The sequence below is a fragment of the Helianthus annuus genome, chromosome 7 (genome assembly GCF_002127325.2).
Source record: "Helianthus annuus cultivar XRQ/B chromosome 7, HanXRQr2.0-SUNRISE, whole genome shotgun sequence".
In the NCBI taxonomy this organism is placed as follows: domain Eukaryota; kingdom Viridiplantae; phylum Streptophyta; class Magnoliopsida; order Asterales; family Asteraceae; genus Helianthus; species Helianthus annuus.
Window position 1 is genome coordinate 4,163,068 of NC_035439.2, and position 15,830 is coordinate 4,178,897.

Below are 15,830 nucleotides of genomic sequence, written 5' to 3' on the forward strand. Positions count from 1 at the left end.
TTATAAATTAACAATTTTTAAAGTATTAATATAAAAAACAAAATAAGCAAAAAAGTTTCAAGTTAAACAAGCCGTGCTCATGTAATCATGTCAACCGTGAAAACTCATACCTTGTGCGAATGTGCGGATTCAGACGTCTAGTTTTCAGGTTCTTTTTACCAACCAACCAATTAACATAACCAATTTACCACCCTTGAATTCAAATTGTATTTTTGCAGAATGAAACCATTTAATTACTTGTATTTACACTTTTGTATCACAATTTACTTCTAACTTTTGACCATGTTCCGTTCACATTACCAAAGCATGAACTTTATAATAATGTGTAGTATTATATAATATCAATGTTTTAAAATCTGGTTTTTTAATCAATTCGGATTACGCACAAAAATGATTTAACCGGTTGAACCGTGTTGTATCGGGCGGTTCAACCGGGTTGACTAGTTAACTGTATAATTCCATAAATTACAACATCAACTCAAAAAATAATCCAAAATTGGATGTAGATGTAAATCTAGAACAAATGATGGAGTGATGGAAGTCTGGAACAAGTCACGAATGATGGATTGATTTGAATTTTGATCGAAGGAGATAAAATATTAAAAGTCATTAGGTTAAAGTTGAGAGTAAACATGAAGATGGGCCGATAAAAAGTAAAATCCTAACCAAAAAACAGATCTGAGCCGGTACCGGTATAACGGTTCAAACCGATTATCGGGGGTACAAAGTCAATGACGTTTCTCCTACTTACCATGGAGTTTCTGACCGGATTTAAATCCGAAAACGGTACTACCGGTATAATCGGCCGGTATTTACCGGTTTTTAAAACATTGTATAATATATGACTCGAGCCAAATTGAACCTCTTGGTCTTTTAATAGTAGTGCTTCCTTTTCGTCAAATTTGAATGTTGACTTTGTCTTTTTAGTTTGGGAACATGAATCTTACTTTATTTGGATGTATCAGATTCTATTAGTGTCTTGGCTTGAATTTATTGACGATCAGTGAGAACTTTTACTACAAACTAATCTAAAAATATGACCGAATAACTATTAAACCCAAGACAAACTTTACGAATGATAGTGGAATAAAAAGTAACTTATTGAATGGTAAATGCAATAATAATTAAAAAAACATTATTACATTTTGATACAATAATAAGGGGTTTGCGAAGAAAACTCCGTGCAAAACTTAGGCTATACGGTATGGGGGTCGGCCCCGGCCCGTCGCGGGTCGGCGACGGTCCAAACACCGTGCCGCCCCCATACGTCGCCGTCCCCAACGTCCCTTTTCGGACGATCTCGACGAAGCAAAAAGGTGTGGGCCCCCCATATGACCGTTTGAACATTAATAAAAAAAAAATAATAATAACGGCTACTTTTCAAATATACACCCATTTCAATACCATTTTTATAAATACTCACACCCTTAACCCCTTTTTTCACCACTTTTCACCCAATACCACCCCATCTCTCTCACATTTTATAAACCACTCATCTCTTTTTATAAAAAGTCTTCATATTTTGCATCATTTTTTACCCGCTTCCACACCATTTCTCGCTAAAAAAATATCATGGCTTCACCCGTTTCTTCAATTTCCTCAATTTCATCAATGTCTTCATCGTCTTCGTCCGAGTGGTATTCATCATCTTCGGAAGAGGATGTTATTATGCACAACATGATTATGAACGCGGCTCAAGTGTTCATGTCGGCCGCTGAAGGGTCGTCCCAACCGCTAACCAGACGAGCAAAATATAATCGAGACCAAGAAGGTATTTTAATTTTTTTTGTATGTTTTAAAATGTATGTTTTTTTTGTATGTTTTAACATGATCATTGAAGACGAAGGGAGAGCGATATGCGATTACGACGAAAACGCGTCTACTGGAAATTCTGTTCCAGTTAGTGACCAAGAACAAGATTTGAACGCCTTCGCTCTACGTAACGAGTTCACACATCACAACCTACAAGCGGACTTGGTGGAGCATATTTGGAACAACGCTGGAAACGAACCCGCCCACCACATGGAAGACGACGACTAGTAGCTTATTTTAGTATGTTAGGATATTTGTACGTTTTTTTTTTAACTTTAGGTTTTTAAGTTTATGTTTTTTTTAGTTTATTTTTTTTTAAGTTTAATTTTTTTTTATGTTTATGTAATGTTTTATAATATTAATTAAAATATTTTATTACTTTATTTGTTAAATGTTTAAAAAAAGATGGAGATTTAAAAAAAATATATATATATATAAAAGTGGTGGAGGATGATGACTAGGACCATCCTCCCATGCCCCCTAGTTTTGGAGGATGATCCATCCTTGGAAGGACTATGATGTGGCGCCTACGTGACGGATCATCCTCCAAGGATGGTCCATCACCATACCATGTAGTCTTATGAAGTAAGGATGAATGGATGATTAGGCAGTGTATAAAATGCAACCTATGTACATCATTATGCAAACTTTTTATACATCATTATGCAACTATATATGTAAACTCAAGCAACCTTTACGTATACCACAACAACTTAACATATAATAATGCTATACTAAGATAAAATAGAATAAATGCTCATTTATATGATTATCCCTTAAAAACACCACGAAGCATATTTTTATTAAACACGCTTAAAAAACTGATTAAATAAAGAAAAAAGTTAACAAAAAATAAGGGGTTTATGTTGGTTTTCCAATTAATTACCATCGTCATCTATTTATTTACATTTGATTTGTCTTGATCAACCGGTTTGCTTCATACACCTCACACATTTTTTAACTTTAAATTTGATCCGCTATCACGATAAACCCAAATTCACAATACTTTATCTATTTTTAACAACAATTTTGGATCACTGATCTACTTCATACACCTCATACATCTTTTAACCTCAAATGTAATCCGCCATGACAACAAACCCTAATTTACAATACTTTATCTTTTTTTTGAACGACAAATTTTGGATCACTAAATAAATCTGAGAAAAACCATTTTGTAGGAATCGAACCCAAGACCTAATGGTTTTTAAGCTTTATCCCACTCTCAAAATGCACTAGGCTGTAATATCACTTACTAATACTTTATATTATTAACATAGCATTTTCATATCTACAAGGGTGAAGGGAGTGGTTACCTATTTAAAATAGGTAAACTCCCCATTCACCAAATCAGACAGTGTCACATCAATTCACTTAAATTGTTTATCTAATGCTCAAAAACATTGGCGGTGGTTTACCTAATGTGGTTTAGGTAAACTATTTAAAAAAAAAAAATATGTGATTGGTTAAGAAGAAATGGACCCCACCACACACCCATCTCTCTCCCCCCTTCCCTCCCTCTCACCGACTCGGTAAACCTTCACCGATTTCGCCCTCCATTTCGGTAACATGTGATTGGTAAACAGGTTGGCAGTGGATGAGGGGTCGGTACCGAATAGGTTTACCGCCCCACTCCGCTCACCCTCCTAGGTTTGTAACAAAAAAATACATCAAAAATAACAATAACCAAATATCACCGACAAAATAAAACAACCATTTGATGAGACACATCGTTGTCATCTACATCTTCTATAGAAAATCTATTTTCCCGTTGGCAACCGGTCAACAATTGGGGAAAGAAATAACTTCTTGAAATCAAATTCATCATCTCACTGCCTTTTTCTATTGTTTGCTAATTTAAACCCTCATTTCTTTCTCTCTCTAACAACCCGTTTCTTTCTCTCTCTAACTGCTTATCTGTCTTTCCCCAATTTCTCCCATCATCTCAAAAAACAAAACAAAAATCCCCAATTAAACCAAGCCCTAGATCAACACCCCATAACTGTCACAACAACACAGGTAACCCTTCAATTCCGCTTTCTTTCCTTTATTATTCATCAAATTTTCTTCCTTTTTCGGTTCTTGAATATGGGTTTGTTCTGATTCAATTGATTTCTTCAAAGAAACCCTAATTTCTCGTTCATTGGTTGTATTGGGTTCGTTTAGATGTCACGGTTTTAAATTTAGGTTTTTTTGAATTGATCTTGAATTGGGTTTGTCGGGAATTTGTTTGATTTTTGTGATTTGGGTTTCAATTTTTGATTTTTGGTGACGAAAATCACTTTCTTGGAGGAATTTGGGACTCGATGGAATCCCGGGGTCATTTTCGTGGTTTAGTGGTGAGAATTTATGTGATTGTTGTTTGAATTTGATGCATGTGTGTGAAGATCTTTGATATGATGTTCATGTATAGATTTATATGCATGATTACACTTTTTACTACATGTTGTTGATGGTGAAGATGATTTGTTTTGATGCCAATTATTTTGATTGTGTAAATGTTATTAATTTTATGGTATTTATTGTAATGATGAGATGGTTTGGATGTGCCTGTTGTTGATAATGACTATTTGTTTTATTAAAACTTTAAGTGACAGTTATGGTTATGCTTTTGTGATTATTCTAGGGTTAATTATTCAGTTTTTTAATTTCAGTATGATACCAACAAAACTAATTACTTTAAAGTAATAAAAAATAGAGTAAATTACTTTTTGAGTCCTTGTGTTTTTGTGGTGTTAACCATTTGAGTCCAAAATCAAAATGTTTAACGCCCTGAGTCCCTAGACACTTTTTTTATAACCATTTGAGTCCTTTTGAGTCCAAATATTAACATTTTGAGTCCAAGTCCAATATTTTGGACTCAAATCGTTATAAAATGAACAAATTTGGACTCAAAACGTTATAAAATAAATGACTAGGGACTCAGGGCTTTAAACTTTTTGATTTTGGACTCAAATGGTTAAAACCACTAAAACACAGAGACTCAAAATGTAATTTACTCTAAAAAATATACATAAAAGTTGTATAAATCACTTGAAGAAACAGAACTACAAAGGCAAATCGAAACACTACCAGTAACCTTAGTATAAAAAGGTGCGTACGAGGTGCATTCAGGTGAGAGAAGCATCGCTTTTGACGGTGTGAGACGACAAACGTACATGAGGCGACATGTACATGGGTAGATTTTGTGCATTGGGAGGTTGTACTTGTAGCTTTTTAGGTTGTACATAGAACTTGTTTTTATATTAAAATCATATGTAGAGGTTATTTACATCTAAGTATTGGGTACGTCAGTACGTGACATACGTTTCACTATGACTAATTATCTGAGTCTGATTATTCAGTATTGATTAACTTTCAATATACGCCTCCTAAATACTTTGTAAAGAAATTTTGGGGACTCTTATATACAGTTGTCTGTGCTCTGTTGTGTTGAGTAATGATCCGATGACGTTTTTTTTTATTTGTAATAATGATAAATTTTACATGTTTTAACTTTTAATGGTTGCGTAGGGACACGTGCCACCTGGATACTTTAGACGTTTGGGGAAACCGAGGGCTCAAGACGATTTGATATTGAGGAAGAGAGATAGGATGCGGAGGTGGTTGTGTTGTACCTGTCAAGTCGAAGAATCTTACCCCTCAAATGAAAACGGATTGACGAAAAGCCACAGTGCCAATGCTGATGGTATGTTTCATATAGGGGTGTAAACAAGCCCAGAGGCTCAAGAGCTACTCGTGATCGGCTCGGTTAAAAGCTCGAACGAGCCGAGCCTTAACGAGCCCGAGCCTGAAATAGAGCTCGTTTTGTTATCGAGCCCGAGCTCGAGCCTGAAATACAAAGCTTGTTTAGGCTCGCGAGCCTAAACGAGCCCATACAAAATTTTAATTTTTTTATATGTAATATATTAATAATGATGATAACATTATTGAGTCGAGCTAGAGCCGAGCTTTGGCTCGTTTAAGCGATGTTGAAGTGAGCTCGAGCCGAGCTTTTAGCTCGTTTAAGGTGGTTCTCAAAATAGTTCGAGTCGAGTCGAGCCGAGCTCGAGCTTTGGGTTTTACTCGCGAGCCGAGCTCGAGCTCAAAGAAGAAGGCTCGAACCGAGCCGAGCTCGAGCTCGAGCTTCATAAAAACCTAACGAGCCGAGCTCGAGCCTGGTCGAGCTCGGGCTCGGCTCGGCTCGGCTCGTTTACACCCCTAGTTCCATACGATTCAATGATTTCAAATAAATGCATTAGCTTGTTTAGTTATTGTGGTTTATATGTAAAATGTGTTTAATGCTTTTATCTACACGTAATGTAGGGCACCAAAAGGACAAAGTACCGCCTCCTGTCAAATTCGATGCGCAAAAACCCGTGCCAACAATCGAAGTGCCTGCACTTTCACTTGATGAACTGAAAGAAAAAACCGAGAACTTTGGATCAAAAGCATTGATCGGTGAAGGTTCATATGGAAGAGTTTATTTCGCAAATTTAAATAGTGGTAAAAGTGTGGCTGTCAAAAAGCTTGATGTTTCTACCGAGGCTGAATCGGATAACGAGTTTTTGACTCAGGTAAGTCAATGTTTTTGGAAGTAAATAACCATCGAGGTTATACATTTTTTATTATTTCTTTATAATGTTTGTCTTCCTGTTTAAGGTTGCGATGGTCTCAACATTGAAGCACGAGAATCTTGTTGAGCTATGCGGTTACTGTGTGGAAGGAAATACGCGTGTCTTGGCTTATGAATTCGCAACCATGGGATCTCTACATGACATATTGCATGGTACAAGAACGTTTGTTTTATACTTCGATTTTCATGTTTAACTAGATTCCGTGCGTTGCGGCTGCAACTCCATGTTTATAACTTCATTACATGCGATACGTTAATGACATTAACGTGTGGTCTCCACTCGTGATGTGACGCGTTTTTTACTTTGTTAAACACATTACGTTAGTGACATTAACGTGGTCAGGCACAGATAAAAAGAGTATAATGTCTCCTACGTTGTGGTGTAAAGTCGCAAAAGTAATTTAAACAAAACAAATTGAAGTGTTAGAGAAGATGAGGTGTAAAGTTATTAAGTAGAAATAAATCAAGGGTCAAAGTTGTTAATTTACAAAAGTTAGACATCAATGTGTCATTTACCAAAAGATTGGGGTTGAATGTGTAAAGTGTATAAATTAGTGGGTTATATAAGTTGAAATTTAGTTGGCGTCGAGTTTTAAAATATATATCCATGCAGGCAGGAAGGGTGTGCAAGGAGCACAACCGGGGCCCGTGCTTGATTGGATGCAGCGCGTAAAGATTGCTGTTGATGCAGCAAAGGGACTCGATTATTTGCATGAAAAGGTCCAGCCGTCAATAATTCACAGAGATGTTAGGTCCAGCAACGTGCTACTATTTGAGGATTTAAGAGCCAAGATTGCCGATTTCAATCTTTCGAATCAAGCACCTGATATGGCTGCACGTTTGCATTCTACTCGTGTGTTGGGAACTTTTGGCTATCATGCGCCAGAGTAATGCTTATAAACCCTTTTCATATATATATATGGTTACATAATTATATTGTTTGAACGATAAATACATTATCATTTAGAGTAAACTTCCGTTTTGCTCCCTGTGGTTTGGTCATTTTAACGGTTTTGCTCCAATAGTTTAAAAATAGCCATTTTCCTCCTTGATCTTTCGAGTTTGTCGCCAGTTTGCTCCCTAATCTTTCGAGTTTGTAGCCAGTTTGCTCCCTAATCTTTCGAGTTTGTCGCCAGTTTCCTCCCTGATAGAGTTAGAGGCTGGGAGCAAAATGAAGATAAGTTAGAAAAATCAGGGAGGAAAATGGCTATTTTTAAACTATTGGAGCAAAACTGTTAAAATGAACAAACCACAGGGAGCAAAACGGAAGTTTACTCTATCATTTATTTGATGATGTATACATTATCGTATTATTACTACATGCTTTTGTCATGAAAAGCAACTTTTATCATTTAGCTAAATGTCGTAAATGATATCGTTATGTAGATATGCAATGACGGGACAGCTGACACAAAAGAGTGATGTGTATAGCTTCGGGGTTGTTCTGCTTGAACTTTTAACTGGTCGGAAACCTGTTGATCACACAATGCCACGTGGACAACAAAGCCTTGTCACTTGGGTCAGTCTCTTTTTTATATTTCTTTCATTTTACGGGCCCCGGTACTGGATCCCTCTAGTTATTGATACGAGGAGAAACAAAGACGGGGCATGGCAAAATACGGGTGATGTTTTATTTTTATACGGGTCAATGGGGTTGACTTGATTACTCTTTGTCCAATTTTATTTATTTTTTGCACCTTCTATAATGTCTTTTTTTTTTCTTCCATATTAGGCTACACCAAGGCTGAGTGAAGACAAGGTCAAACAATGTGTTGACCCGAGGCTCAAGGGAGAGTACCCTCCAAAAGCAGTTGCAAAGGTCTATCTCTTTCCGTAAACAACAATAATGTTTCACTCATTAACTAACCGAACTAATGACGTTTGTTTTGTTGATGTAGCTGGCGGCAGTGGCGGCTTTATGTGTGCAATATGAGGCTGAGTTTCGGCCTAATATGAGCATTGTTGTGAAAGCTCTTCAACCACTGTTGAGAGCTCCTGCACCCGCAGCAGCAGCAGCAGCTCCAGAAGTATAATGTGAACGACAAAGCAAAGGAGTTTGTGAGCGTTGATTTGCATCCGTAGATTTTGGTTTGAACGAGGCATATAATAGCGTTATCGTTGCATTTATATTTTTTGGTTTGAAAACATGGATGCGTGGTTATGTTCAGATTGGTCTGTGACATATCTTTGGTTTGTCAAGATTTGTTTAATAAGGGAATATATGGTTTTTATGGTGAACTGCTATCAGTTGTCACATTTTTCTTTTTATGAGTACTTGTTGAAACACAAAAAAGAGAAAATAACTAAAATAGTTTTTTTTTTTTAATTTTTTATTTTAACTTTCTTAGTGTTGTACCTTTATGTAATGTCAAATGTTATTTAACATATGTAATTGTGCATTACATGTCTAAAAGGAGTGTTTGGTTTGCAAAATCTTTTTTTGAAAGAATTGAAATTATTTCCAATGATAATTTGCATTGTGTTTAGTGTATAAAAGAGTGACCAGATTTTTTTAACTCATCCAATGAAACTTTGCCGCGTGTAATACACGATATATCACATATACCATTAGTTTAGAAAAAAAAATTACACTGTTGGTCTTTGCGATTTCTGTCAAGTTTCAATGTCGGATACAAATAGTTTTTTGTTATAAAATCAGGTATTAACGTTTTAATTTGTCACAATGTTTATAAAAGAGTGACCAGATTGCCCTTAGTTTTGAAAAAAAAAAACCCGTTACACTTGAGTCAAATTATATATACATTTTTTAACTCATCCAATGAAACTTTGCCGCATGTACTACAACGATATGTCACATATGCCACTAGTTTAGGAAAAAATTACATTGTTTGTCTTTGTGATTTCTGTCAAGTTTCATGTCGGATACAAATAGTTTTTTTTTTGTTGTAAAATCAGGTATTAACGTTTTAATTTGTCACAATGTTGGGTACTAAGGTCAACCCTAGTTGATTTTTTTTTTTTTGATAAAAACTCCCGCGTTGCGGGGCGTAGGTTGTAAAATAGTGTTGGTAAGCAAACAACAACCAAAACAGAGAAAATTTTTAAACAAAAAATTTATACCACCACGTGATGTCAAACATAGACAGACAAAAGCGAACTTATGCCGTGAGTTGGCGTAAAACGTAGACAAACTTGAATTTATAGCAAAAAACTTTAAATTAAAGACAAAAAAGACAAAACCTCTTGAGGTAAAAATATAATAAAGAAATCCGAGAGGCTGAAAATGTAAACCACACTTAATGAAAAAAGTTACTACAAGGTAATAAAAGAAAAAGAAAAAAAAAACAATACCCTTCGTTCCTATTCTCTGTAAAGTAAAAGGAGTTAAAAGTTAGAACGATGACATTTTAATAATTAAGTCTGAGATGAAGACTTGTTTTTGTACTGTAACCAACATGCTACTTAAAATGTGTGTGTATATATATACATATATAGTAATATATTAATCATGGTTTTAATTTTAATATATTAATCATTTAATAATAAATAATTCAATATGCGACATGAGTGAGTTAGATAAAATTTGCGAGTCGAGTCGGAGATATGAGGTATGAGTGATTTAACGGAAGATAACCTTCTCACTTCATGTTGCTCTACGTCTCAAATTTGGCAAGAAATAAGCAAATTGTGTCGTATTCCCCTGATATACGCGTTTGAGGTTAGAGACTTGTGTTCGTTACATAGGAATCTTAATGTGGAAGCTAGAAAACGTAAGGCGGTGCATGCGATTATCCTTACGGCATGTTGGTGCATTTGGAAGGAAAGGAATCAAGTCCTTTTCTAAGAAAAAAAGGGCTAGCGTCGACAAAGTGATGGAATAGATTTAATCTTTGGCGTTTCTTTGGATTAAAAATAGATCCACTTTTACAAATCTTTCTTGGAAAGATGGATTGGAGTGCTTTTAATTTGTAAATTACATGTTGTGGTTTATGTAGCTTCTTGCTAGCTCGTTTTATGAAAGTCGTCATTCAAAACAAAAAAGACAAAATTTGCTTTGAATGTCATAAAAGTTTTTACATAATAAAATATGTATAAAATGTCAAGATTACAAACAAATAGATTATAATAATGTATATAAACTAGTTTATGCCCCGTCCGCGTTGCGGGCAGTAAGCAGAATATTTCTTACTTAAATAACATGCATACATGTGTTTCAGTCACTTTGTACATACTACCCATAACACGTTCTCAATAAAAATTAGACATAAATAAAAAAACGCATGTCAAAGAATTTTTGTTTTAATATAGTTTAGGAATTATAAAGTAACTTTATTAAAGTCCAAGAGTAGTAACGATTGTCCACCAATAGCTAACATTTCACTATTCCGCCGGGTCGATTCATTATGGTAGCAAAGGGAAAATGCTAAAAGATGAAATACTAAAATAACCAATAAAAAGAAAACATTTTTTTCCTAAAAACAGAGAGGTTAAACACGTATATTAGCGAAGTTGAAGGTCTAAAAGGAAAATATAAAAAGCGACAATCAATTACTTAAAATAATAACTAGAGTGGCTAAACACATATACCACCAAAGTTGAAGTAGAGAGACTAAACACGCATATAAATAAAGTTAACCAATAAAAAGATTTTTTTAAAAAAACATAGGGTCTAAACCCGTATATTAACAAAACTAAGGATTTAAAAGTTGAATAAAGAGAAAAATGGCCGGATAGTCCCTATGGTTTCGCCTTTTTTCACCTATAGTCCCCAACTTTCTAAAATTACCTGAATAGTCCCCAAGTTTTCAATTTTTGTTCCCGGATAATCCCTGACGTGGATGGAGTTTACTTTTCTCAGTTAAGTTGGTGTACAATAACTATAATGCCCTTACTATTAAAAAACTAATAAAAAAGGGGCCCCACCATCTACCCAACCCTTTTTCTCCCATTTTCTCCCTCTTTCTCTCTAATCTCAGACCCACCGTCCCACTCATACTCTTCAACCTCCATATCCTCTTCAAATAACAACAACTGAACCACCATCAACAACCGGTGACAGGCAACCTGCAACAATCAATCAAACCACCGACAACCTGCACCCTTGGCTTCAATTCACCCCTTATAAACAACCACCTCACCAATAACCACCTGCTGACCTGCACCCTTGCATCACCGGAAAAATAAGTCACCGCCGGAACAACCGACCAACCCACCACCACCTCCATCACCGGCCTCTACCAGTACCGCGACGACCTCTCCAACACCGACTGCAACACCTGCGTCCAAAAACTCCCCGACACCATTCAACACGTCTGCAACAAAGACACCATTGCGGCTCGAGCACAGCTTGTCGGGTGCTACATGCGGTACGAGGTTGTCGGATTCCAGCAGGCGCTGCCGACGGAGTTGTTGTATAAAAAGTGCAGTTCGGGTCGGGTTGATGGGTCCGGATTTGATGAGAGGTTAGAGGCGGCGTTGTCGTTTTTTCTTCAGCAGTGTCATGTTTTTCCGGTCTGTGGATGGTGGCGGATTAAGTGGTGGTTGATTGGCTGAAGAGGCAATGATTGGAGGCGGTAAGCGGCGGCGGTGGTGGTGGTGGTGGTTCTCCGGTGGAGGGTAGTGGTGGTTCTCCGGTGGAGGGTAGTGGTGGTTCTCCGGTGGAGGGTAGTGGTGGGTGCTGGTGGGTATAGTGAACGAGAGAGAGAGAAAGAAGGGATATGTTTATAATAAACCATGTGGGCCCCACCTGAATTAACATATTAATTGTTTTGTTTTTACATTAAGGGTAAATTGGTCATTTCACACCCACTTAACAGGGAAAACAAACTGAAGTTAGACACAGGTACTATTCGGGAACAAAAATTGAAAACTTGAGGACTATTCAGGTAATTTTAGAAAGTTGGGGACTGTAGGTGAAAAAAGGCGAAACCACAGGGACTATCCGGGCATTTTTCTCAAAAAAAAAAAAAAAACAATGAAAGGGGTTGATTTTTTTTTTTTTTTTTTTTTTTTTTGTAATTTTTGAAAAAAGAAACAATTAATAAAAAAGAAAAATCACAAGGTAAGTGAAGTGAAGTGTTTGGTTTTTTTTTCATCCACCATTCGTTCTGTACCCATCGAACCCTAGCTTCCGATTCCCCATCAACTCGCATCAGGTACTCATTCTTCTTCTCCATTGGTTTCTCCTTTGATCTTTTTACCTGTTTATCTGTATTACTGATTAATGAATTTATCTGCTAAACTGTTTAATCCTTCATATATGTTTCATCCTTTGTGCTACAATACTAATATCAAATATACATTTATGTTCAGTTTCATAATTCATGGATATGTTATCCGGGTCGATTGTTTCGAGATTCATCTGAGATGTATGGATATGTTATATAGTGTTATTCTGTGTCTCTATTAAACCAATTTTTTCGGCCGAACAGAAATACGCTGAAATGGATATGATCAGCAAGCTTCCGCCAAACATAATAGAAACCATCCTATGTTTTTTACCGATTCAAGAGGCGGCAAGAACAAGTATCTTATCTACGGAATGGAGGTACCATTGGACCAAAATTCCTAAACTTGTGTTTATCGAGGAGGCGTTTCAAGTATCAACCGACGACGACGGTGAGTTGTCTGATATGGGTCAACCATATATCCACCCGACTCAAAGGAATGAGATGATCAAGAGGCGTAAACTGTTTGATGCTATACACCAAGTTTTGTCGAAGCATGAGGATCCGATACATGAGTTCACCCTTTCCATGGTCACTGATGGCTCCTCTGAGATTGACCGTATATTGTTTCTTTTGGCCCAGAAAAATACCGTCAGGAAGTTAACACTTGAGTTTATCTCGGTGTATAAGTTATATTCAATTCTCTTCTTTTTTGATCGGTTGATAGACCTACGTCTCACTGGTTGTGATCTTGACTATGAACCGATGTTTGAGGGATTTCGTGACCTTGCAAGCTTATATTTGCAAGAAGTAATGACTTCTCGAAAAGCACTTCTACATATCCTATCCACTTGTCCGTTACTTAAGAGCGTGTATCTGGTAAGTTTTTACTAAAAATATATCCTCACGTGTTTTTAGTTTTTCATTAATTATCTAAAGAGTAAATTACAAAAAACGTCCTTTGTGTATGTCACTTATTGCAAACTGTGTTCTTTGTCTTCAATAATTACAGAGAAAACATACTTGATGTTTGAAAACCCTTGCAAGTTATGTCCTTTAGCCCTAACTCAGTTAATTTTTTGTGGTTAAATCTGACCAAATGGACCTCACATGAGGGTATTTTGGTCATTTTACTCTCATGTGGGATCCATTTGGTCAGATTTAACCACAAAAATACCCTCATGTGAGGTCCATTTGGTCAGATTTAACCACAAAAATTAACTGAGTTAGGGCTAAAGGACATAACTTGCAAGGGTTTGCAAACATCGAGTACGTTTTCTGTAATTATTGAAGACAAAGGACACAGTTTGCAATAAGTGACATACATAAAGGACGATTTTTGTAATTTACTCTTATCTAAATATGGTATTGTTGTTCGCGTTGCAGGATATGGATCATTTAGATTTCGATGAAAGTGATGATTCCACCGTTGTTAACCTAGTTGAGTGTTTACCAATGGTTGAAAATCTGTCTATTGGATTCGGGATCATCGAGGTAATATTATCTACTTACTTGGTATATCATTCATTTAATTCGCGGAAAAAAAACGAACATATCTTATTATTAATCTTTGTTTTGGCTATGGTTCAAGTGTTTTACACATGACGGAATTCCACAAGAGCTTCCAATCGCGTTAGTCCACCTCAAATACTTATGTATAAAAGACATATGCTTCACTCACAATTACGGGTTACCTTCTCTTTTTCTTTTGATCAAAAGCTCTCCTAACTTGGAAAAACTCAAGTTAGAGGTAAAGGACTAGATAACATAATCTTTTTGTGTCATATTTATTTTGATTAGAGTAAAATGCCAGTTTTGTCCCTCAGGTTTGGTTAGTTTTGCGACTTTCGTCCAAAGGTTTGTTTTTTCGCATATGGATCCAAAAGGTTTGAAATCATGCTATTTTCATCCGGCTCGTTAACTCTATCCATTTTTCTCCATTAAGTCAAGGGTATTTCCGTCTTTTTTGTTAACTTAGAAGGCAATTCGGTCCTTTTCACTTTATGTACAAGCATTTAGCAAAATGTACAAGTATTCAAACGACCGAATTGCCCGTTAAGTTAACATAAAAGACGGAAATACCCCTGAATTAACGGAGAAAAATGGATGGAGTTAACGAGCCGGATGAAAATGGCATGATATTAAACCTTTTGGATCCATATGCGAAACTGGCCAAACCTCAGGGATGAAAATGGCATTTTACTTTTTTGATTATTTACGCCAAAATACACTGACACAAGAAATACCAACAAAACGTGTAGATTTTAGATGATTCATGGGTTGAGATATCCGAGCGAAGAGACTCCTTTACACTTAAAGAGGATTTAGCTATACGGTTAGAGCATCTAAAAGAGCTGGAGATTGTAAATATGATTTACCGGAATGCTGAGTTGGATTTTGTGAAAGTTATTTTGGCAAAGTCTCCTATGCTAAAGAAGGTGAAGATATTCCTCTACAATGAGGTTGCGAAGGATGAAGCGTTGCATATTTCAGGAATTCTCAAACAGTCCCCACACGCATCTTCGGTTGTGGAGTTTTTTGTTGAAATTATCGGGGGCTCGGGCTCACGCTCCCGAAATGTAATGTAAGATGACAAGAAAAAGGAGGTTTTGTTTGTGGCTGTTAATTGCATCTACAGCTTTGTGAATGTGTGTTTTGGTTTGAGAACATTGATGTGCACTTGACTTTATGCTGGTTTCAAGTGATTATTGCTTCTTGTGGACACATTGGTTTTGGGTTCATTCTAAACAGTTGGTTTGTAACCATCATACCTGTGGTTTCTTTCTAGGGGTGAGCAAAAGAAAAAATCCAACCTGGCCCGAGAATCGATCAAAGATAAAATACAGAACCGATTCACTACCCTAAATATAGGGTCGGTTCCGGTCCATAGGTCAAAGTCGGGTTTCACCATGAAAAGAACCGACCCTATTTTATATGAAAAATTGGAATCGATCTAAATACCTAGGTACTTAGGTTCGGGTCGGGTTGGGTATGTTTTCGGTTCAGTTCTCGGTTATTTTCGGTCCGGACCTAAACTTGCTCACCCCTAGTTTCTTTTGCAAATTTGTATTCTTGCTAAACTGTACATCTTGTAGTTATTAATAAATTAAAAATGGGAATAGGATAATTAGTACACATACTAATTATAGTTAGGGTTGTATTAATGTGAGAGAAGATTATTAACTATAGAATGTTAAGACAGTAAAAACTAGATTATTAACTTTTATTATTGTTCTTACTATTTACTGAGTCATCACACATTTTGTCCATGGGAT

At 36.3% G+C, this 15,830-nt stretch overlaps 2 protein-coding genes across 3 annotated transcripts; both read left to right on the plus strand.

Moving 5' to 3' along the window:
• The first annotated feature begins 3,594 nt into the window (after positions 1-3,594).
• Positions 3,595-8,751, plus strand: LOC110867647 (PTI1-like tyrosine-protein kinase 1). Its single transcript, XM_022116656.2, has 8 exons — positions 3,595-3,831; positions 5,326-5,500; positions 6,118-6,368; positions 6,454-6,580; positions 7,041-7,314; positions 7,814-7,946; positions 8,160-8,246; positions 8,326-8,751. Exons 2-8 carry the CDS (start codon positions 5,407-5,409, stop codon positions 8,458-8,460), a joined length of 1,101 nt encoding a protein of 366 aa, XP_021972348.1. The 5' UTR covers positions 3,595-3,831; positions 5,326-5,406; the 3' UTR covers positions 8,461-8,751.
• A 3,704-nt stretch (positions 8,752-12,455) lies between these two features.
• Positions 12,456-15,279, plus strand: LOC110867645 (F-box/FBD/LRR-repeat protein At1g13570). Of its 2 annotated transcripts, none has more exons than XM_022116653.2 (5): positions 12,456-12,543; positions 12,701-13,434; positions 13,942-14,049; positions 14,147-14,305; positions 14,817-15,279. In XM_022116653.2, the coding sequence occupies exons 2-5, from the start codon at positions 12,832-12,834 to the stop codon at positions 15,141-15,143; spliced, it is 1,197 nt and encodes a 398-aa protein (XP_021972345.1). In that variant the 5' UTR covers positions 12,456-12,543; positions 12,701-12,831; the 3' UTR covers positions 15,144-15,279. The 2 variants fall into 2 exon arrangements, with proteins under 2 accessions (XP_021972345.1, XP_021972346.1); XM_022116654.2 differs by having other exon boundaries at positions 12,462-12,543; positions 12,820-13,434.
• Positions 15,280-15,830: the final 551 nt, after the last annotated feature.